The following is a 23,951-nucleotide window of genomic DNA, read 5'->3' on the forward strand; positions in this document are numbered from 1 at the left end:
CCCCTCCTCTCGCCCCATGAAGGGGTGACTGAGTTTGGAGGAGGCCGACGGCACAGAGGGATCCGAGGCGGCTTTGGGACTGAAGATGGAGTCTATGCTGCAAAGAGGCAAGGGGAGGGGGATCTACGAAAAGGGCAGTCACCCTTTCCCTACCACATCGGACCCAAATACCTCAGGCAGACACTTTCCCCCCTTAACTGGGGCACTCTGCCATTCAATAGCTGCATGACAGGCAAAATCCAACAGGCAGGGATTTCTCCAGCACTGAGATGTAGTAAAGGAAAAACAGTCATGATGAGCAGAATTTCAGGCTGCTGTGTAACGCTAAAGACCAGGATTATGGCCAATCGAAAAAAGAACCCTACTTAAATAGGGTACATTTTCCTTCATGGGTCCTGTACAGTCTGGTTGGCCTGAGGAAGCCTTATTTGCAGAGGTACTTTTCCTGGTTGTTACCTTGGCAGAGGTGCCAGAGCTGAAGTGGGCGGCCGGGACTTTCCCCACAGACTTCAGTCCCTGCCCTTCCAAAGAAAGAAAGGCCTTCTGGGGGGTGACCCCTCCCCAGCTCTTGGCTGCCTGTCAATCAAGAAGAAGCTGACAGCTTCAACATGCGTCCTGGTGACACCGAGATCCCACCCGCTGCAGCACCTCGGAGCCTTATGAAACATGGCTGCTCCTCCCGAGCAAGGCCTGTGCACCCAGCCCATTCTTTCCCTTCCCGTCTGCTGTTCCTTTTGCATCGCCCCAGGGTCAGAATTATAGGCAGGGTGGGGAGTTATCAGACAGCACCAGATACCAATAGGGTGATTCATCCACACCCAGCCCACGCAGGGCACAGCGGGCAACCAGCGCTCCTTAGGCTACAGTGGCTGATTTCTCATGAGCAGCAGCACTCCCCCCCCCCAATGCACAGAAGTCTGGGGCTCTCAGCTGGCCCAATGGGGGCATTGACTATTCTTGCCATTAACTAGCAGGCAGAAGGGCTGATCTCTCGTCTTTATTCCCTTGCAGTCAATGAAGGCCATCATATTCCATGACAGAACACATCACACACAAAGCCGTCCACCTTGCCTTCTGGCTGAAGCCTGCTCACACACTGCTAGGAACCACCCAGCACCAGCCTGTGCAGATCCTTCAGTGCTCCGATGAAGTAAGTTGTCTGCTCAGCTTCAGTGGACCCCAGGTGACACTGCCCTGTGGCCTGCTCTACGGTTCTGTGTGAACCAAAGACACAGGAGCTCTTAGAGGACACCTCCCATGCTTTACCCAATAAATCTCACATTTCCAGCATCACGGGCTTAGACGCACACCACCATCTCTGAGTCACTTTTATTCTCACAATAATAAAATAACTTACCAACCACAGTAACCACGCTAAGTACCTATGGCAGCTTTATGGGAGACTACAGACAGAAACCTCTGCACCCCCACCCTTCAACCCCTCATTCAAAAAAATTCCTTAAGCAAACTTTGCATTTTAAGTCTTTCCCCCGAACAACAAATGTACTCATGGCAGGCCAAAAGGACTCTGAATTCTCATATCTGGCAAAGGAGCAGTCTCGGTCCAGATTTTTCTTTTCTTCCTTTTTAAAAAAGCAGTTATTTCTGTTTGTAGGGTATCTGTCACCCAAATGATCCCAGAGCGGAACTGGAAGATGTCACTGGAGGGGAAGCTGGAAGGAGCTTGAGTGAGGAGCCAACATTTGTGGCTGTCAAGTCTAAGAACCCCCAGATCTCAGTGGTCAGAAGGCACCCGGGTCACTCTCTGGGACTCCAGCCACCCACTCCTGGCCCGAGAAGCCAGGCCCCTGGGTCCCTGGAGAAAGGCCCATGCTCTGTCTGTTCGGCTGGACCCTTTGGAGTCTCAGGGCTCGTGCCCGGGTCAGGAAGGAGGGGGAGGCGTGAAACCCTCCAGTGCCAGACCCCCTAACCATGCCTCCGGCTGAGGATCCCATCCTGTATTGCTGCAAAGTCTCACAGCAGAGCCTCTGGAGCACCCAGTGGGACCCGAATCACTTGCAGACGCTGACCCACTCAGTGAGCCGGCACTCCTCGCAAGCCACGAAGCAGCACCAGTGGAACTTGCAGTTGCAGCGCTCGCTGCGTGTTTGCCGCAGGATGTTGTGCCCCCGCCCGCAGCACAAGCTCTCACAGTTGTCCATGCCTGGGCTGGTCTTGTTGCACAAGCGCCCTTGCGTGCCCATGGAGTCTAGGGCTGGCTCCCGCTCACAGAAGTCTGGTGATTTCTCAAAGTAGACCAGGTCGCTGATGCCAGCCCGACGCCGGTGGCGGGCGTGACCCAGCTCCATCTGTCCTGTGTTCCTGTTGTGGGGCCGGATCAGCATGGCCCCAGAGAAGCGCTCTTTGAGCAGTGAGCCCACCAGCCGGAACTCAGGGGTCACCTGCCAGCACGTCTTCAGTTGACAGCTCCCCGAGGTGCCGTGGCACTTGCATTTCCTCCGCATGTTCTCCATCACCACCTGCCAGGGCAAAAAGCAAATTCTGTTAAGAGAGAACTGCTGTTAACCCTCCAGAGCTGCTGTGCTGTTGCAGGAATACAGCAGGAAGGGCCCCAGCATGTCTCTCTGGCTGAGTCTGCAACATGCTCCTGTGGGTCATGATGAACCTCAAGGTGAGACCATTCTAAAGGTGCCACCACTGAAAAAGCCCCATCTCCAGCTGTTGTCCTCCTCCCTTCTAAAGGCAGAATCCCAGGGCAGCACTTGGGAAAGGGCCTTCAGCAGGTAGGCAGGAGTCAGGCCCCAGCCTCAAACCATTTAGGCAGCTGAACAAAGTTGTTACAAAGGATGTGCTCTACTGCTCATAGTACTGGGCAGAAGAGAGTCACTGAGTCATCTAGATCATTATCTCCTCCAGGCACAATAGAATGTATCTTGCATACCACAGCATGCCAACATTTTGGATTTAGAAATGAGCACTGGTTCATGGAAGCTATCCTCTTGAAAATTCCCCATGTAGGTTTAATCCAGTTTGCAACCAGTACTCCTGCCAGCAGCCCGAAGCACTGAAACTTTTCTTACTGATAAGGGCCGAACCAGGACGGTTTGCAAAGGGGGTATGAGAGAACATTGCTGTGTTAATGTACATCCTGATCTCAACCATTCATCACCACCAACACGTACTGGGTAGAGGGAGGCACATGGGTGGAGTCCTCTTGCATCTGGCACGTGGGCGTTGCATTTGCCCTTCCCCAGATCCAATACAAATAGATCCAAACTGTACCTAGTTGCTATGGTGTTTATTGGGGGGGGGGTAGATTATGCAGTCTTGTATGCGTGCAGTTGTTGTGCCTGGTTGCACACAGCAACATGTGGTCAGAGACTGTACAGCTGCAAGCGGCTTTGGATGTTGCACAAAGGTTGGGAGCATGGATGAGGCTGTAATTCAAGAACTATGAGATAGCACTTTGGAGTTAAAGAAAATATTCAAATATTTTTTTTAAGTTGTCTTTTAAATTGCTTTTTATTTATACGCAACCCAGTTTGTTTTATATTTTGGGATTAGATTGCAAGAGACATGCTCTAGTAGGGGTTTGCCCAGACTTTCTGCTATGACAACAAAAGGCAAGTGCTGTAACTTTTGAGTTTTGCTTTGAATTCTGAAATGGGCTCTAGGCTACACAAACATTTGCTAGAAGAAAAGCTTAAGGTGCCACAACGCTCCTAATGATTTTAGTTGCCACTCAACTGGACTTCCTACATTTCAACACTTGAAATTCACCAGAAAACTCACCAGATAGAGGGTATCACTTTGAGAAGACCATAGCTTTGCTGAGAAAAACCACTGGGCAAGTATGTGGGTTCACCTGGGTTGAATAGCAGAGGACTTGGTACATTATGCAGAGCTTGAGGGGCTTCTAGCCTTGTATGAGAAGGCTATGGCTCAATGGTAAAGCAGCAGCTTTGCATGCATAAGGTCCCAGGTTCAGTCTCCAGCTTCTTCACTTGAAAAGGATAAGGTAGCGGGTAAAGTCCCAGGAAAGGTCAAAGACCTGAGACAATGGACAACCACTGTCCATCAGAATAAACAATACTGACTTTAACAGACCAATTGTCTGTATCAGCATAAGGCAGGTTTCTGTGACATGTAATGACAAATCAGTCTGTTAACCCTTTCTTAACTTTATCCTGGAAAACTCTGAGGGCCAGCCTATATTTGATCCTGGAGGCTGCAGCTGGAATTCCAGATGTGTTTTTGGATCTTCTTTTAACTTTTTTCCCCCCTGTGACCTTGTTGTTCTGTGATTGGAATGACAGATGTGTAATTTGAACCTAAATAGCAACCTTCCCTATAGGGAAGGGAGTCAACAACAGCTTTTAGTATAAAGGGCCCAAACCAACACATATGAGTTATTCTAACAATAAAGGCAGACAAGGGAACAAGCACACAGGGCTGGCTCCCCCGCATTGGATGTTTATAAATAAACACATCCTCTGCATGGGATGTTTTAGCTGTAATTAGTTCTGGCTCAGCATGTGTGAATTAGATGGATTGTGAAGGATGTCCTCCAGGGTTTCCTGGCTAGAGGTCCTCCCAAGCAAAGTAGCTTCTGCTCAAGAAAAAGCTGATCCAACAAAACTTGGGGGAGGGTGGCTGGGGGGGTGGCTGTGCTTTTTCTCCAAACTTTTGTCTCTTACAAAAGTACACATGCTCAGCTCACACATGGCATTGCTTGCTAGAGTAAACACACAGCTACCTTCAATGCTGAGGAGAGCAAGACATTGACTGCATGAATGTAGCCCACCCACCCCCCACACACACCCCCTGGGAACATCAGCCCAACCCAAGCCTCCTCTTACTAAGATCTGGAGGGATCAGGCTTTTGCCCACCTGCCTGTTAGTTATCCTGGGTCCCTGGGGGCAGCAATGGAGCAGTGGTGGAGCACACTGTACCACCCCAACCGTCAGACAGGCATGTTCCGACGGGGAGAGAGGTAACTGCCTCAGGCCTGGGAAATCCCATCTTCCTAACGGGTGGGGGAGAGTCAGGACTAACTAAGTAAATTGATACCACTTAGCCCAGACATGATTCTGAGGGGCATAGCTACAATCTTTTGGCCAGAGCAGAGCAATACAGAATCCCACATTGTCTCTGTGCTTTAAATGGCTGCATGACATGCTGCTGCAGCTGCTAATTTCTGTCTGCCCTGAAGTTGTTAGAAGTTAAGTGCTGCTGTCCAGAAGAAAGAGTCAATGTTATCTGCGCCCGTCACTGAATCAACAGAAAAGAGCGGTAAGATTGGACTCCAGAAGCCGAGCTGTAATCCTCTGCCCAGCCATGTAAACCCACCCGATGGCCCTGGACAAGTCCCAGTCTCTTATCCATCCCGGTTGCATGGGGGCAAAGGAAATCAGCACTGAACGGAGTCGGGTGCATTCTATTTGGGCTGCACTCAGGGTATTTTGTTCCTGCTTTGTCTGCAATCAAAGAAGTGTTAACATCAGTGAGTGACTTGGGGCAATCGTATGTGCATCAGTGCTTGGCGGACCTTGTCTTAAGAAACAACAAGTTGAATGGCCTGTGCCACATTTCACTCTAGCAAACCAAACTCCAAACTACTAACTACAGAAAGCCAGGATAGTGCAATAGTTAGACTTTCAGTCTGGGAGCTGAATCTTCACTCTTAAAAAAAAAAAAATCTTCATGCTGTCATGGAACTTATCCAGATGACCTTATGCCAGTCACAGACACTCAGCCGAACCTACTGGGTTTTTGTGATGACTACATAAAATGGAGGAGAGTGAAACAACATAAACTGCTTCGAGTCCCTATAGGGGTGGAATGAGGGTGGGTATAAGGGGAGTATAAGTGTAATCATCAATCAATAAACCTGCATATGCATATAGGATCTTTATTCTGTCTATTATTAACCTAAGTACAGCTGGGCTCCTTGTACCCTTTGTTGAACTTACAGATATGTTAATTTATAAATGAAGCTGCCTTAGCTAATCAGACCACAGGTTCCTCTAACTCAGTCCTGTCTGCTGTCACTGCTCTTTCCCAACATGTCAGGGAGGTGTTTTGTAACTCTTGCTAGCAGAGAACCTGCCTACTTGTAACTTGAGATGCCAGAGATTGAACCTAGGACCTTCCGCATGCAAAGCTTGTGCTCTTGCACTAAACCACTGCCTCCTATCAAGGACGCAATAGCCAAACTGCCCTTCTTCATTTCACATATGTCCAACACAGAATCTATATTTGCTCCAAGGCCAACAAGCATCTGTAGACAAATGCTCACTGCTTATCTTGCTTGCCCGCTCACCAATGGAGAACAGAGTAGCCAAGAGCCACCATGGGCCTCTGCACAACGGTTAAATCTAAATCCCCCATTTGACCCGCATTCAAACCAAATACCAACAAACAAATCCCTTGGCTTCCTGAAATTATGATAACATAATAATAATTGTTCATTAGGTAAGAATCTGCAAAGGAAACTGATTCATGCTATGCAGATTGCAATAGGATACAGTACACACAAAAAATAAATAAACAAGGGAAATCAGAAAGATTCCCTGCCAAAAGACCAAGCCAAAACACTGAATTGCACTATAATAAATGAAATACAGATGAGACACAAATTACGGTACCTGGGAATAAGCCTCAATGAACAAAGTGAGACATGCATCTCTCTCAAAGGGTACTCAGCTGAAAAAATATTTTAAAATATCTCTACTCACCCAGAACCCAGAAAAGTAAGCTCACAACAATGTGTGCTTAAAGGGTTATGGTGGTGTTTTTTTTAATTGCAGCACAAGATTACTTTGGGGGGTTGCCAGAACATACTAGCATGGCTACCCTGCTATACTCAGCTTCTATCACATTCAACCTTCATATCTTCTTACTCGGTTTGTGCCAAGATCTCACAAGGACTTAGCCCAAGAGTTTGTTTTAAACACAGGCTGAATCCTGGAGGAAAAATGCTTCTGGACATGCACAGAATGCCTTCCCTTCAGCACTGGAAAATTGCCGTCTCCTTTCTTCCTGTAGACTTTAATAATTAATTCAGTAGCAGACTTAAAGATGCAGAGAGACATATACACATACACATATACATACATACATACATACATACATACATACATACATACATACATACATACATACATACATACATACATACATACATGCGTGTATACACACACATATAGATAACAGCCAGTTTGGTGTAGTGGTTAGGAGCACGGACTTCTAATCTGGCGAGCCAGGTTTGATTCTCCGTTCCACCACATACAACCAGCTGGGTAACCTTGGGCTCGCCATGGCACTGATAAAACTGTTCTGACCAAACAGTGATATTGGGGCTCTCTCAGCCTCACCTACCTTACAGGGTGTCTGTTGTGGGGAGAGGAAAGGGAAGGTGACTGTAAGCCGCTTTGAGCCTCCTTCGGGACGAGAAAAGCAGCATATAAGAACTCACTTTTCTTCTTCTTCATATACATATACATGCATGCATGTATGTAGTTAGCTACACATACTATAACTCTCCTAAGCATTAAATAAGAGCCTTGCAGGATTAGACCTAAGGTCTGTCCTATTTCCCATACTGGCCAGTCAGATGCTTCTAGGATTTTACCAACGGGGGATGCAAGATACCCTCCTCAGAGTTACCCCCAACAACTGACGTCCAGACATATATGGCCTCTGAAAAAGAAGACTCTGTTTAGCCATCATAGCTGCCGACCAGATGAATCTTTTTGCTGAATCAGTGGACATTCTACCTCTTATAATAGTTTATTCCACAAATTAATTACTCAGCATGTAACATAGTACTTCCTTTTGGCTGTTCTGAACCTACTGCCAATCAAATTGGCTATAAATGAACGGCAGCACTGAGGCTGAAAAAAATTATCTTTATTTTCTTCCCACCATTCATTTGTTTATAAGCCTTAGTATTTACATAGCTTACCAATCTAGATAAGCTTTCATAATAAAAGAAGTATGGGCAGCTTTCTTCCCCACTTTCCAGCCAAGCTGATCTGTCAAAAATGTCCTCCTATCTGATCTAATAAGGACTTTGCTTCCTTTGCCCCTGATGGTCCCCCCTGATGGTCCCCCTGATGGTCCCCATGTACACAGAGACTTTGGGGGTAGAGCTGGGAGTGGGTGGGCTTTGGGGCAGGAAGGGACCTCAGTGGAGCAAAATACTATGGAGCCCACCCTCCAAAGCAGCCATTTTCTCCAGGGGAACTGATATCTTTAGTAAGGAAATGAGCTGTCAAACCAGGGGGTCCCCAGGTCCTACCTGAGGACTGGCATCCCGATTCCCACAGTATCATCTATTCAGATTGCACAGCCTGCACTTCTCAGGATTTCTTTCTAAAGCCATGTTGTCTAACATTGTAATTTGATATTTACTAACATATGTAAATAGGGGACATACAAATATGGGACATATTTCTTACATCTGATAGTGGGCTCTACTTCACAAAATCTCCATGTCACAATAAGGTAAAGGTAAAGGTGAAAGCACCAAGTCATGTCTGACCCTTGGAGTGACGCCCTCTAGCGTTTTCATGGCAGACTCAATACGGGGTGGTTTGCCAGTGCCTTCCCCAGTCATTACCGTTTACCCCCCAGCAAGCTGGGTACTCATTTTACCGACCTTGGAAGGATGGAAGGCTGAGTCAACCTTGAGCCGGCTGCTGGGATCGAACTCCCAGCCTCATGGGCAGAGCTTTCAGACTGCATGTCTGCTGCCTTACCACTCTGCGCCACAAGAGGCTCTTCCATGTCACAATAATCTTTAGTAAATAAATCATACGAATTTTCTCTGTTTATCCTTGTAACTTTAGGACAAAACCAAGAGCAAAATAGGGTGCTGCTTTCTCACTGGTGCTGAATGAGAAGCACTGGGATCACTGGTATTGATTATACTGCTGTATCTTTTTAAAATATTGAGGTTTTTCCTATAACATGAAGAGTGCAGTAGCAACAATGCTCTTAGAAAAAAACAGACATCCCACCAGTACAATAATATAAAAACGAATTACTCGGAACAGTATTTAAAATGTAATTAAATCACTTCTAATTATCAGAGGGGGATAGTTTTAATGAATACTCTCTGACTTCATATATGTTTTAACTAAGCCTAAAACAAGATTTATTCAAAACCACAAAACACAAATTACTGTCACATGCTTAAGCTACAGTATTGTTTGCTTGTATTGCTTAATTAAAAAAGGCATTCACTATTTTACATTTATAACCACTAATATGTATCAATGAGCCTCTTGTGGCGCAGAGTGGTAAGGCAGCCGTCTGAAAGCTTTGCCCATGAGGCTGGGAGTTCGATCCCAGCAGCCGGCTCAAGGTTGACTCAGCCTTCCATCCTTCCGAGGTCGGTAAAATGAGTACCCAGCTTCCTGCTGGGGGGTAAAACGGTAATGACTGGGGAAGGCACTGGCAAACCACCCCGTATTGAGTCTGCCATGAAAACGCTAGAGGGCGTCACCCCAAGGGTCAGACATGACTCGGTGCTTGCACAGGGGATACCTTTACCTTTATGTATCAATACAAACAACTATAGATGTTGGGAAATGTTAATTTCTTGTTTGTGTTATGTTGCTATTGTTGGGATCACTGAAGTTGTGTTGTTTAGAACCACTGTTGGATTGTTATTGTTGTATATTGACTATGTTTTATGTTGACTCATTCCATGTATCCCCCTATGATGTTGTATGTAAACCACCCTGAGCCATATGGAAAGGCCGTATAGAAATCAAACAAACAAACAAACAAACAAACAAACAAATAGATATTTTTGATTGTTCATAATATTAACAGAAATTCACTGTTCTATTATGTATATTATAACTTCCCCAGCCAGGCTAGGGATAAGAATAATAAGGATGAAAATAAGAAAGTGTGGAGGTGTGTCTGTCTGTGTGTTAAATATCTCTGTGTTAAACATTTATCAGGTGATATGACCATATATGGCTTTGTTGACCCACCCACCCTGCTCTCAAAATGGCCAATGATGGGCCTGAGAAAGGGAGGGGTCCTGGCTGGGTGTGTACATAGTGATACTTCTAGACCATATTCAGTATGATCCTGCCACACCTGGGGGTTCTCGAAGCCTGAAGGATGTATAAGGGTTTTCTCAACAGTAAAAAAGTTGAGAATGGCAGCCTTTCTCCAAGAGCCACTTGGTTGATGGGCTTACCAATCACTCATGATACGCCACTGTTTGTCTCACCCTCACTGTAGTGAAGTATTCCACATGGGCTACATGAGCCTCAGCTTCACTGCTGTTAGGAAGCAGGCCCACCTCTGCCCCCACTTCCCTATAGCACCGTGGTGCTCTCTTGGAGTTTCCCTGCTTTTCTCCAATTTTTCCCAAGCTTGCTTTGTTCCCAAGTTTTGGGGAAACATCACAGTAAATCTTGGATGGATGCTGTGTAGGTGCAAAAATCCAGGTTTTCTCCACTTATGTGGCAGCCATTTTCCATGAGATTGTCCCTGCTGTTAATCTGTGCACATTTCACAGCAAATGCAAATGAAGGCTTCTGCTAGCCTGTGAGCTAACCAATCCAAGGTCCAGTCAGACTGCCCCACTTAGAACCAATCAGTGGTTTTTGGCAGGCTGTCTGAAGAGTTAAAAAGTGCCTGAGTATGCTTGTTTCCTCGGTTCGGTGTTTGGAGTTTGATGTTGGAGTTGCTAAATAAAGAGAAGAATTGGAGTCTGTGTTTACCAAACCCGCAGACTTAATATTTGCAATGCAATTTCCTTCCACTCCCCACCACCACAAAAGGAGGCTTTGAATTTTTAAATTAGGACTAGAATATCATTTCATCAATATAATGTTATGACAAATATATATTACAGGTTTTCTGAATTTCTTGCCTTTGTTTTGTTTTTTGTTGTTGTTTGTTTTTGTTTGTTTTTAAGTAAGCCCTTCCATTGAAGAGATGAAAGGCATATCTCTGCTATGTAAACAAATACAGACTCAACATGTGTACTTCCAGCGGCACAATACATTCAATCACCTATACCAACAATCTAAGAAATCAGTGCTACCACCTATCAGCCAAAAATGAAACCTCTAGAGGTGGTATGCCTCTGATTAGTATGAGTGATGGCTGGCCATTTCTGAAGGTAAGATGGGCTTTTGGAATGATTCTGTGAAACAACTGCATTCTTAAAGGATATTTGCCTTGACAGCTATGTATGCCTGTTGTCCCACTGCTATTGCTACATAGGCCTCCACAGACGCATCCGCTGACCTAGCACAGCTGTAGCTGGGATTCCCTTTGCTGAGCTCCTCTGTCCTTCAGAGGGGCCAGGCACATGGTACCAGCTGGCAGACCTGGACGAAGCCACCTCTTCACCCACTGTTGGCCCAGCTGCTTCTGTAGATTCTCTCCACACACACCCCACACAGGCTGCAAGCAAGCACCCCCTGACATGCAGGAACACTGTAATAAGGAAAATTAGCACCAAATTACAGAGCACTAATAGGCTGGAGCCATTATCCCCTTTGCAACCCACTGAGTGGTTTGGAAACCATTTCCTGTGTGCTCCAAGGGGGCTGCCTGTCTGAGAAGGGTGCTGGGGCAAAGGCATAGCCCCCCAGACAGGAGCTTCTGTAAGGGTGGGTGGCTGGGCAGACATTCACCCACAGAGGAGTCTGAGCCCTATGATGGAAGCCTGGCAACAAACACACACCGCTCTGCGTGGAGGCTCGCAAAGGTCACACACAGCAACAAGGCAGGGCATGTCTCTCCCCCTCCTCCCCCTCACCGTCTGTCTTCAGCCCATTACACTATGCTTTAAAGTACAATTGTTCAAAGGACACCTAATCTCAAAGAACAGCTGTGCCGCGCAATCCAATGCATGTTTATTGGAAGAAAATCCCACTGACTTCAATGGAACTTACTTCCAAATAAGTGTGTATATATAGGATTGTAGCTGTAGCGGGTGAAATTAAGAGTCTTTGCTTTGGCAAGGTATCTACCAGGATTCGATCGGCAAGGCATGGCTTTTGTGAGTGAAGCTCTCAGATCATGTTCCAGTAAAGACTTCACAGTAGAAACTTGAATGGAGGTCTTCTTAAGTGGAACTGAAGGGCTCTGGAGCTCAGTTTTGGCACCCCCTAAGCAGTCCTTTTGACCCCACAGAAAGTATCTGTTCTGGGAGGGAGAAGGAAGGGTTTTGTGAGAGAGTGTGCGTGAGAAAGTGAGAAATTCATCTAAGGCATAAATGTTAATAATTAACATACTTTGAGCATTTTTTAATTGGAGATTATAAATGTATGAATGCTACCAACAAATAAATACTTAAAGGGGGAGGCAACTCTCCCACTGTGTCTGTGGGATTAACTCTAAACGACCAAAATGGATTTGATATGGGAAGTTCATGACTGGATCTCACAACTCCTTTTTTTATAACTTTAATGGAGAAGGGGCTGCAACTGGAGCAGCAATTCTCAAGGGAAAGCTTTATGCCCCCATACACTGATATGAACCCTGTGGAAGCAAAAATCGACTCTGCTTTATCCATTTATTTTTGCTGCAGAACTAACACTAGGGGGTGTGTGTGCATTTGTGGGGGTGGCATAAACCTTCGTGCCTGAGTGTCCCCCAGTAGTTTAATGATTGCAACTGTTTCCACCCTGAAAATTTCTAATGAAACCATATCAAGTTGAGTGTACTTTATTCAAATCCAAGGCAACTATTATTTCATTAAAGGGGCATATGTTCCCCACTTCCCCAGCAGGTCACTAAACAATTCCTTGTCTTTCATGGGAGCATCTTTCCACTATCAATTGTGCTGGACAGCTATCTCCTTGAAAGGGAGGGGTCCTAGCTTGAAAGGAGATATCTGTTTGCCATGCCAGTGTGGTGTTAGCGTGTCAGACTAGGCTCTGGCAGACTCAGGTTCAAATCCCTAGCCTGCCATGGAAGCTTGCTGGGTAACTTTGGGCCCTCTACACTCTCTCAGCATAAGTTGTGGGGATACATGGAGGAGAGAAGAAGGATGCTGGAAGCCTCTTTGGGGCACAATTGTGGAAGAATGCACAGTTTAAATATGTACATAACAGTCCAGGCTGAAATGGATCTACTGGGGTTCATAAATATTGACTGGGCTTGACAGCCAACAATTGTTTCTAATAACCAGGCAGGTGAGACTTTCTTGATTTTTGCTCCAGCAACTGCCTTCCTTCTGTTCCCACTTCCAGGTCAAAAGACCTTATAGGGCAGGAGCCCAGAGCACAATATACATATGTCAGGGGGAGGAGGTTGGATAGATATGAAGGTGAGGGTCTGTGAATAGATCACCCACTTTCAAAAACAGCAGATAGGAGTTGGAGGGCTACTTGGTGGAGATTAAGTAGTTTTAACACCTTCCCATGCACTGTTTTAAGTACCTCAGGTCACTCCCCCCTAATTGCTACTTGCCTTACAGAAGAAAACACACCAGTGCCCTTATGGAGCCTGAATAAGCTTTTTTAAAGCTGCTCCTGTAGTAGAGTATAATGGAGGCTTTGCCTGTTGGTTACCAAAAATTAATTTTTGCCCATTACTGACAGCCACATCTATGAACTCCTGGGTATCCATGATTTTCTACGAAAAGATCAAAAGGGAACAAAATCTGGAAGATCAAACTAGGAACCCAAAGCTTGAGCAAATTGAAAATTATAATAAAATAAATTTTTTTTTGTCCAGTGCACATTAATAGGATTAAAAATTACAAATAAAAATATCATTCTTTTCATGACATCATGGTTAAATATTATATTAATGGTTACTAATATAATAAAGTCCAGGCAAGAGATCAATAGTGAAACCCCAAACAATTTGTTGTCAGCAGCTAGAAGCTGGCTGTCCAAGAATGACGGCCTATAAATGTAATGAAATAAAAAAAACATATGTCAATTCTCAGAGAAAATGTAGCTCACAGTTAGAAACCATAGTGGCTAAGAACCACCATTCTGTCCTGGGTTGAGGTAAAATTCTCAACGTTTATCCTCATGTGTGCAGCCAAAATAATAAACCCTGGCCCTTATTATAATATATATTGGACGTTGAAAGAGTTTTTGTGTGTATATTATTTACTTGACCAATGAAAAAGACCCTCTGGTCTACATGTGTAACCATTAATGTTATTCTTGGGAATTGGATGTCCAAGATTTCATAGGCTGCTGTAAATGTGGATTTGTGTTTTTAATTATTCTTGTTTGTAGTTTTTAATGCTATTTAAGTGCACTAGACCAGCAGTCCCCAACCTTTCTGAGGTCAGGGACCACCTCTGGGGGTGAGGGGAGAGCTGACAGCCAGGGTGCTGCACACAGGTGCGGCAGCTGCGCGCAAACGTGCATGTGCAGTTACTGCCCATGCGTGTTTTCTCCACCAGGGGGCGCAAACGTGCATGCAGGGCAACTGTGCATGGGGCGCAAACGTGCATGCAGGGCACACATGCGTGTTTGCGCTGCCAGCGTGTCAGCAGCCACGCCTGCCTCTTCCCTTCCCTCTCACAGCGAGAAGCTAGCCAGGCCTGGCGAGCTTCTCGCTGTGAAGGGGGGGAGGCAGGCGCGACTACTGGCGGCCCGGTGCCGTAGCCTTCGCGGCCCGGTACTGGGCCACAGACCGGAGCTTGATGACCCCCCCCCCACTAAACAATAAATAGTTGCATTTTATTTTAATTTTTGAATTGTTTAACCTCCAGGGTCCATGATTTTCTATCACACTAGTCAGTGTATATTGTCTTTCCTCCATTTCTATCATCGCAAGAAATTTTGAGGTGTATTAAGTGGAAAAAACAGCAATTGGCCCAAGGTCATCCAGTGAGCTTCAGGGCAGAACACAAACTTGAACCTAGATCTCCTCAGTTTCGTGTGGTGGAAACAGCTGTCAAGTCATACCTGACTTTACCATTGTCTGTCTCCACATCATGACCCTGATATTCCTTGGAGGTCTCCCATCCAAATACTTGCCAGGGTCAACCCTGTTTAGTTTCTGAAATCTGATGAGATCAGGGTAGCCTTCATCGATAAGCCACGACTTCTTCGGGTAGGCTAGCTTTCACCAGACATTTTAAGCACTACATATAATGGCTTTCCCACATCTCCCCCACTGCCTCCAGTATGTAGACATCCCCAGGGATGGCTGTACACCCTTTTTCGAAAAGAAGGAGACCCTGCAACTGCCCAAGCAGCTTGTTTAGCTTATCCTAATCTTCTACCTAAATCTATCTTCCTGTCTTTCAAAAGTGTTGTTTCTTGTACCAACCTTAGTGGATTAGAAGACCAATCTGCCGCTGCACAGATACTCAGCAATGGCGAGCATCTGACTTTGTTGTATTAAGCTGACAGTAAAGGGCTGCTGCTTCCTTGTCAAGGAGCAAGGAGGTCAGACTTGTTTATAGGGGAGAGTCTTGACCCGTATTAGTCCTCATTGTCAGGGATTAGATCCTCTATATCAACCATGCAAGGCCCTCAAAATTGAAAATTTTGCTATTTCCTTTGTGTCTTTATCTCTCCCATTGATGTGAATAATTTTTATTATTATGTAGGGGAAGGGAAGGTAGCCAGGTTTTTGTATAACTTCTCAGTCCTGGACAAAATTCAGCCACCTCTTCTAATTGAGGCCAAAGCATCTGTGACTTGGTATCTGGAATCTGAGCTCAGCCACCTGAGCTACCAGCTGCCCTTTAGTCACTGATATACCCAGAATGCTTTATTGTCACCCTCATTCCCAGGAAGCCTTTGTTGTACATCTGATGGGTGGTTCTGGTTTCCCTTTCATCTCCAATCTGGCAGTTATGTACTGCCATTATGGCCCCATAAAGTATGGCCTCTGTGAGAGGGCCATCCTCTCAAGGGCTGGAGCTCTGCCTTGAGGCACATCCCAGCCTTAAGACTAACATGACTAACATAACATGGCCCGGCAGAGTTCACATGAGAGGGGAATGCATCCTCAGCTATGTATTGTGCTGTGGGAACTGGAGAAACTATCTGAGACACTCCTCTGCTTAACGAGGAACAATTTATTACAAAACTGTCTGGAAGATCCAGAACAAAAGCTGAAACTAGTGCAATACTTATATCACCAAATACTTCAGGTTGTTCTTCGACCTAATGCACTCCTGTGACCTTGAGATAATGGTGCAACATAGAATACTGCATGAAAGCAGTTTGAATACTTACTAAGGACATCAAAGAACTGCACATTCAGTAAAACACCTTGGGATGAATCCAGACTAACAGAAGGGGGGGGCAATTTCTGCTGCTAAGTCTTCTTTCCCACTATAAGCTATCCTCATATTGTTTCATGGGATCTTGGCAGCAAGCTGGGAGGCCAAAGCAGGCCTGAAAAGGGTCCCTCCTTTCCCATGAAAGGTCCTTCCCTGAACCTGGTGGGCAGTGATATAACTTGACCAAACCAGGAGAAAACTCCTCAGGCCACCTGGATGAAGACAGAGGGACTCAGAAGAGGAAGTTCTCTCCACGCCATTGACCTGGGCCGATTATGCATGTATCAGTTTTCAATGCAGTTAGTTTGCCAACCGTTTTAAATCATCCTTTAAAAAAAAACATTTTTAAAACAATTCTATTTATGCATGAGCTGTGATACTGCTTTGGGTCCCCCCCCCAGCAATTATGCACCTCAAAAAGTTTCTATAGTAAGGGGATGAGAGTTTGAGGAGGGAATTCCATTACTAGGCAATGTCCTTCACATTTCAACTAATGTTGTCTGCAATTAGCATGTCACTTGTAGCCAGTATCTTTAAGACAGAGAGCCTGGGTCTGAGGAAATGAAGCTACGAAGGATAGATTTCTGGAAAAAATCACTCTAAACTGTCTACCAGGGAGCCACCTGGAGTTAAGGCAAAGCCCCTTTCTTCCTAAGAAAAAGCCACTGTCGGAACTTTGACCAGCGTTTGCAGTGCAAAGACGAAAATAACACGATGGGTTTTATGCTGCAAAAATGGTGCCACGTTAAGAATTTAAAAATAAGATGTCATTTTTGGCAGTCTTTTTGCGGATTTTCCGAAATGTATAATACACCCTGTTGGCCATAATGGCCTTGCAGCATCCCCTGTCCCCCAGGAACAGAGTGTTGTGGTAATCATTATGGTGCTGGGGAAGTAAGAAGCAAGCAAACTCCATTCCTTTAAGGGCAAATTCAAGTCAGGTTTCAACACTTTCAGCTAAGTAGTACAAGTACAATGAATGATTCTGTCATAAAGCACACCTGGACTGTTTACACACTGGAGGTTTCATGCCGGGCTGCAGGCTGGAGTTTTAGTCGTGGCAGGTTTCCCCACCTCTTCCTGCACCCACATGGGGGAGCATTTGGACTGGTGCACCTCATCCCCCCCCCCCCCCCGATTTGTGCTCCTGCATGGGAACTGGGGCAGTGTAGTTCTCAGTGCATAAACGGTCCTGGGGGGAATGCAGAAAGACACACAACCATCGATACCCAAAGCAATGTCATTTGGCCATGCCCCAAAATGTCATATTCCAGCTTTCACATCCATATTCTCTTCTAAACTTAGAAGGCCCTGTCTGACATAACCATTCACAGGCTGCCAAGAGGATTGCCACAATACAGGTCTTCACTTGGAATAATTTTCAAATCTGCTACAAATTTCACATTCAGAGTTGCTTCCTCTATCCCTTTTTTCCTTGCCAAACCATGGCTTCTCCCTACACTCCTCATTTATCACTTTATGTATACTATACGTTCTCAGGGAAGATATCATGTAGTGTTGCGAGCTCTGTGTTGAGAAATATCTAGAGTATAATGCTATGGAGTCCACCCTCCAAAACAGTCATTTTCTCCAGGGGGATTGATCTCTTTAATCTGGAGATAAGCCTTAATTCCAGGAGATCCCTAGGTCCCACCAGGGGACTGGCATCCCTATCATGTCACTGTTATGGTCTCTGTACAGAATCTACCATTCTGCTGGTGCTAATACAGCAAAAGCAGAACAGTAAACAAAAGGCCTCTGCTTTGCTTGCATAGACCTGTTGATTTTAAGCACAGATGTTGGCTTCCTGGATCATGACAACAACATTTTTATCCATCGCTTGATGTGCTAAGCTGCATTTGTAATAACAGCTCCATCAGCCTAATCAGCTAAACAGAGAGAAGATCAGAAATGAGTCTATCTAGAAAAGCCTATCAGGGAAGGCAGGAGCTCTCTTAGACCTCTCCCAGGTGAACTGCATTCAGCCACACATGGTCACATTGGCACTTCATGCTGGATGTCAGTTGAGCGATCCACTGTTTCTCTTGTCTTTTTGGCTCCTCTGCCCAGCAAGGATTTGCCCCCTTTCTTATCACCTCACCTGCTGGCTCCACTGTTGAAGAGGGCACCTGTAGAGCAAAGCTACTGTGAAGGTTCCAGAGAGAAGCTCTACAACAAACTTGGGGATAGTATACATGCTACATAGCTGAGATGTAGCAAACACAGTTCGCCTCAAGGAGTGTATCTTTAAGATCTAGGTTTTCTCATCAGAGTGCACCAATGACACCTGGTCCCTTGGCAGAAGAGACCTCTTGTGGTATTTACCTGACAGCCTTCATTCCTTGACATTTGTGAACTCTTTAACAACAGAGAGTGGTCCAACAAAAGATAGCCCCCTTGTCTCCCTTCTGTCTGATGTGCATAGAAGGCACACATTCCCTTCCCTCCCCCCCCCACACACACACATTCCTGCAGCCCCTTCCAGTCCCTGAAAAGATCATTCCTGGAGTTGCCGCATCCATGTGAATTAACAGCCATGCAGGGTAGTGGGCTAGAGTATGGAGGGAACAAGGGGCTAAAAAGGACCCTTTTCTGCAGTGGAGTAGTGCTTATGGAAATGGAAGGAGGAGTGATTTCGTCTACTTAGCCTTCCTCGCTCCACCCCTAATACACACAGCTGTTCCTTCGCATTCCTTACAGCCCAAGGGATGAGCCTTCTGAGGGTCAGAAGGTGTTGCAGGAATGGGAAAGAATGCTGGCAAACTCTGCATTCTGACCCCAAAATGGTAGGAAATGTGCTGTTACACTGAGGTTACTTAAGTAGGACAAGTGATATTTGTGCCTCAGATCTTACATGTCTACATGATATTCCCACAAGCACTGAGCTTTGCCATCTACATCGGTATAACAGTTCATCTAAAACTAATTTCAGTTAATCACACAAATATTTTGGCCACCTCAAGCAACCAGCACTTAAAACAGATACTGTACAATGAATGTTGTCAAGTAGAAAGCTATGAGATATTGCGGTCACCAAGAACTCAAGATCACTGCAGACTCTCATGATCCTCAAGTTTCAGGCTCTACTTTTCAGATACTTCCTTTTTTTAGAAGCCCAACTGAGAGGTCAAAGAGACAGCAAAATGAACTGGAAGAAGGGATAAATGTTCATTTAATATAACGAGCTGGTTGATCTGTAATTATGTACCCATATTGTTTAATTAGTGATATTAAATACTATTCAGTTTCACACACATAGTTCCCTTAAGGATGTCTAGTGCACACTGCATTATAATTAGAACAGAATGTCCCTTAAATTACTCAGAAAATATCTGACTTATTAAGCAATCTTGTCCTCTAACCTGCAGAACACCAATTCACTGTCTCCCTACTGACTCCCAGACAGGCCTGAGGGTGCTGGGTCTGACCTAGAAACCAACTGTGGAGATTCTTCCAGTACCTGTTTCTGCCCTTCAATGGAGCAGTCACAGAACAAACACAGTTGGGCTCACTTTGTACCAAGTGCAGGAACTGCACCTAAAGCTGTTTTTGATAAGGTATGTTTTGCCTTCTTTTCTACTGATGGTTCCTTTGATGATATGGCTGACAGCAGTCTTAAGAGATTCTCCAGTTAACCCCGCTGCTTCAAATCAAGGCAAATGCTTGCCCAACCATCCCTTAACACCTTTCCCTTGGTGGATATTCCATCACACCCCACTGCCATCGGTCACAGTGCTATACCAGTCTTTGAATAAGACAGCTCTGCCTAATGCCCAATCCAAATCTTTTGCATTACAGTTTTGAGTTCTCTGTATCTTGACCATGGCAACCAAGGAGAATTGGCTCCAAACCACCCTGAAATGAGGCCTTCATGTCTCTGCAGATCACTCTCAAGCCTTCTTTCAGTGATGGCTGTTCTTATATAGGTTCAGAAATATACGAAGAACATGATCTAAATTATCAGGTGTATAGAACATTTTCTAGACTGGTTTAGAAAGTCTTTTGTTTAGAAAAGGGAAAAAATTAGGGAAGCCTCCTTCAACAAAGGACAGCGTCATGATTACAGAAATGCTAACATGTATTGATGTATACTGATAATAAGCCTGATTGCTATAATATACATACTCCATACATTCCCTTTATGATTGCTAATTGCAACAAGTAATCAGTCCTGTGCCTCACACTGCAATCTTTTGCATGGCCAAATGGATGGCTCTTTCAATCATTCTCTGCTTCATATTCTTACTATGCAAGAAACGTAAACTGGGGGCTGTGAGAGAAGCAGGGCCTTTGCAATGATGGCCCTGAAGCGCTGCAACACCCTTCCCTGTGGTTGCCAACCTCCAGGGAGGACATGGAGTTCAGTTGGATTACAGGTTACAGAAATCAATTCCCCTGGAGGAAAGAGCAGCTTTGGAGAGCGCACTCTGTGGAATCACACTTCCCCTCCCCAAACTCCAGTCTTCCCAGGCAGCAGCTCAACTCTCCAGGAATTTCCTAAGTCAGAGTTGGCAACTCTGCACCTTCCCCTCTGAAAGTGCAAAAATGCTTTTAACATGCTTTAGCATGGATCGCACAGCAATCTGTTTCAACTAGTGTTTAGTTTGGCAGACTGAGTGCTTGATGTCTTTTGTCAAAAAAAATTAGTAGTTGCTGTTTTGTTTTACTTTTGGTCCATTATTTTGTTTTATTTTTTACTAGTAAGCAAGCCCGCTGTACATCCAATACAGCGGGCGCTAGCGGGGCAGTGCGCGGCCGGCGAGTCGGCCTAACTCCCTTGCGGACCCTCAGCTCTGCTGCTCACAGTAGTTATTGCTCCAATTGATGACCCTAGGCGATGTTAGCCTGGGGGGAGCCCAGAGATTGTAAAAGAGCAGGGAGGGACCCAAGAATCTAGTAACCCCAGTGTCTGTATGGTTTTAACTGTCAGTTTATTTTGTAAGTCACTGTGAAGTATCCAGACCACATGTGTACACACACAATCTACCATCTCTCTATAAAAGCCATTTGGGATGTGTTATGCATCAGCAGCAATTTTTGCCTGCACTTCCCAGGCTACAGAAATTGTGAATGTGAAACCTTGTGCTCCACAGCAACAGATATGATGTGTAGTCCAGAAGGATCTCCACAGTGGCATCCTTTCTGCTGACAGCCAAATTACACAACACACTCAGGCAACTATCCCAAAGTCTTTCCCACAAGACATGCGCAGAGCACACCCTTATTTATCAACTCCAGTTCTTTCTCCAGTCCATTACAAACCAACCATCCAGGTAAGTGGAGGATCTGGAACTTTACTTGCATTATTTCCCTTTACTTTTCTTTCCAATAAATCAGGATCAGCCTCCTTATCCCCAAACTCAGAGGCATGTAAAGGTGAAAAGCTTGGCCTCTCCCCCAGCCTCATCTCTGCTCTTGCAGCTCACCTGCCGTCCAACACGGTTGTTATGCAACCTCATGCGGGAGTGGATGTCTCGGTAGGTCTCTCGGGAATCTAGGAAGTCCTTGGAAAACTTCTCCCCATAGTCCACGTCAGGGCTGCAGCCCCCCCACTCCCAGGAGTCCTGCAGGCCTGGGGCCTCAGCTGGCATGTGCTCCAGGTGCACACCATGCATCATTCCCTTGCCCCGGTTCATGGCCTCCAGCTGCAGCCGGTGTAGCTTGACACGGAAGGCTTCTTCATCCCCTCGGCGCTTCTGGTCACATCCACATGCCTGCAGCTTGCCCAGGGAGCAGGCATTGGAGACAGCGTGCACCACTCCTGCCGCGGCAATGGCGTAAGCAAAAGCACTCTCCCGGAATCCTGCAAGAAAGAACACATGGCCAATGCCAATCAGTCCGCCCAAGAGTCCCGCTTTGCCTGGCATCCTGGTTTCAGCTATAGATTCTGCAAAGGAAGCACATGGCCCAGACAGAAAGACATCCATCCTCCAGTACCTGTCACTCACACTCTCAAGAAGGGGGCACTGTTGCCAAAAATATAATTTTTAAAAGTATAGGACAAGAATCAGCAATGCATTGTTTATCATCAGATGAGATTATTGCCCATCAGCTCACTGTGTGACCATGGATTAGATTCAATCAGCTTTGCCCTTCAATTTTGCCCCTATCCCACATGGTTCTGGACATCTTACTCCCATGACTCTTTCTCATCATCATCATCATCATCATCATTATTATTTAATTTATATCCTGCCTCCCCCCAGAGGTTCAAGGCGGGTCACATAAAAACCAATCCCCTAAAACAATAAAAGCATAATAAAACATAATACAATTAATACAAAAGTTACAACAATGACGGCAAAATTCAATATAGCTAACCCAATTCCACACCCCCTAAGAAGGGAAAGGGAGGGGGCAGATGACAGACACAACCGTCACATTTGTGAGGGGGGCTAGATCTTCTTGCTGCCCGGCCTCAACCAAAAGCCTGGCGGACGAGCTCCGTCTTGCAGGAATGATCACAATTCACGCAGGGCCCGCAGCTCTTCCGGGAGCTCATTCCACCAGGTTGGGGCCAGGACCGAAAAGGCTAGTAGCCAAGCCTGGCGGAGATGGAAAAATGCCCAGTCAGCTACCTGTTTGACCTGTGCCTCAAGTGTTAGTGAGGCATCCATGGTCACCCCCAGGTTTCTGGCCTGAGACGTGATCTTAAGTTGTGTCCCAGCCAGAGAGGGCAAGCGAGCTTCCTGGTCTGCTCCCCTACGGCCCAACCACAGGACCTCTGTCTTGGAAGGGTTAAGTTTCAGGTGACTCTGCTTGAGCCATCCAGCCACTGCTTCCAAACATCTGATGAATGGTTCTGGGGAGAGTCCAGGTGGCCATCCATGAGGAGAAAGAGCTGAGTGTCATCGCGGCCGACAGATCTAAAAGAACTAGCACAGCAGAGCCGCCTCAGTCATGCTGGCGACGGAGGTCATCCAACAAGGAGACCAACACCGTCTCAACCCCGTGACCAGGATGGAAGCCAGACTGGTATGGATCGATCACCGAAATATCTTCCAGGAACACTAGGAGCTGGTCTGCTGTAGCCCTTTCCACCACCTTACCCAGGAACGCTAAGTGCACTACCAGGCGGGAGGGGGTGGAGTCTTGATCCGAGCCCGCGAGGCGTAGTGGTCTGCCAAGGCTGTATCCAGAACCACCTCTATCCCAGCCCCGAAAATCAGGTCAAGGGTGTGGCCGACCTGATGGGTGGGCCCGGCAACAAGTTGTGAGAGCCCCAGCATCGCCATGGACGACAATAGGTCCGAGCCAAGTCCTGGGGATGGTGCGTCCACATGAACATTGATGTCCCCCAAGATTATAAGCCTGGGGAACTGCAAAGCCCAGGCAGCCTCTTCTTTGTGGTGAAAGAGAATCTCTCTGTTTTCACCAGCAGAAAAGCTGGCTGGATTGTGCCCAATATGTTTCACAGATACGTTTCATGCTAAAGGGAAGCAGGGGGATAGACAACATTTCCCCATTTCTCTTTCACTTCCTTCCCGGGCTTCCTGATGTCCTTCAATGTGACAATAAAACTGTCCACCCTCCCTGTTTCTATGAAGAAAGGCTGAAGGCTGAAACTCCTGCCCTCCAGTACCCGTCAATTAAAAGTAGGCACACAATAAGCAAAAAAGGTCTTGTAAAGGAGTAGAGATGAAATGAAGCCCGCAGGGGAGAGAGAGAGAGAGAGAGAGAGAGAGAGAGAGAGAGAGAGGTCCGAGTTTGGTTGAACGAAGCAAGGGTGGGTATTCA

General features: G+C 46.0%; 1 protein-coding gene across 1 annotated transcript in view; it reads right to left on the minus strand.

The window, feature by feature from the left end:
* Positions 1-1,291: 1,291 nt before the first annotated feature.
* WNT10A (Wnt family member 10A) overlaps positions 1,292-23,951 on the minus strand; it is a 67,203-nt gene continuing 44,543 nt past the window's right edge. The window contains exons 3-4 of the mRNA XM_077320740.1: positions 21,641-22,017; positions 1,292-2,480 (exon numbers count right to left, since the gene is read on the minus strand). Of these exons, the coding sequence (XP_077176855.1) occupies positions 2,013-2,480; positions 21,641-22,017 (845 nt within the window). The 3' untranslated portion in view covers positions 1,292-2,012. The remainder of the gene's footprint in view (positions 2,481-21,640; positions 22,018-23,951) is intronic.

Source organism: Paroedura picta, chromosome 2 (assembly GCF_049243985.1).
Source record: "Paroedura picta isolate Pp20150507F chromosome 2, Ppicta_v3.0, whole genome shotgun sequence".
Classification (NCBI taxonomy): domain Eukaryota; kingdom Metazoa; phylum Chordata; class Lepidosauria; order Squamata; family Gekkonidae; genus Paroedura; species Paroedura picta.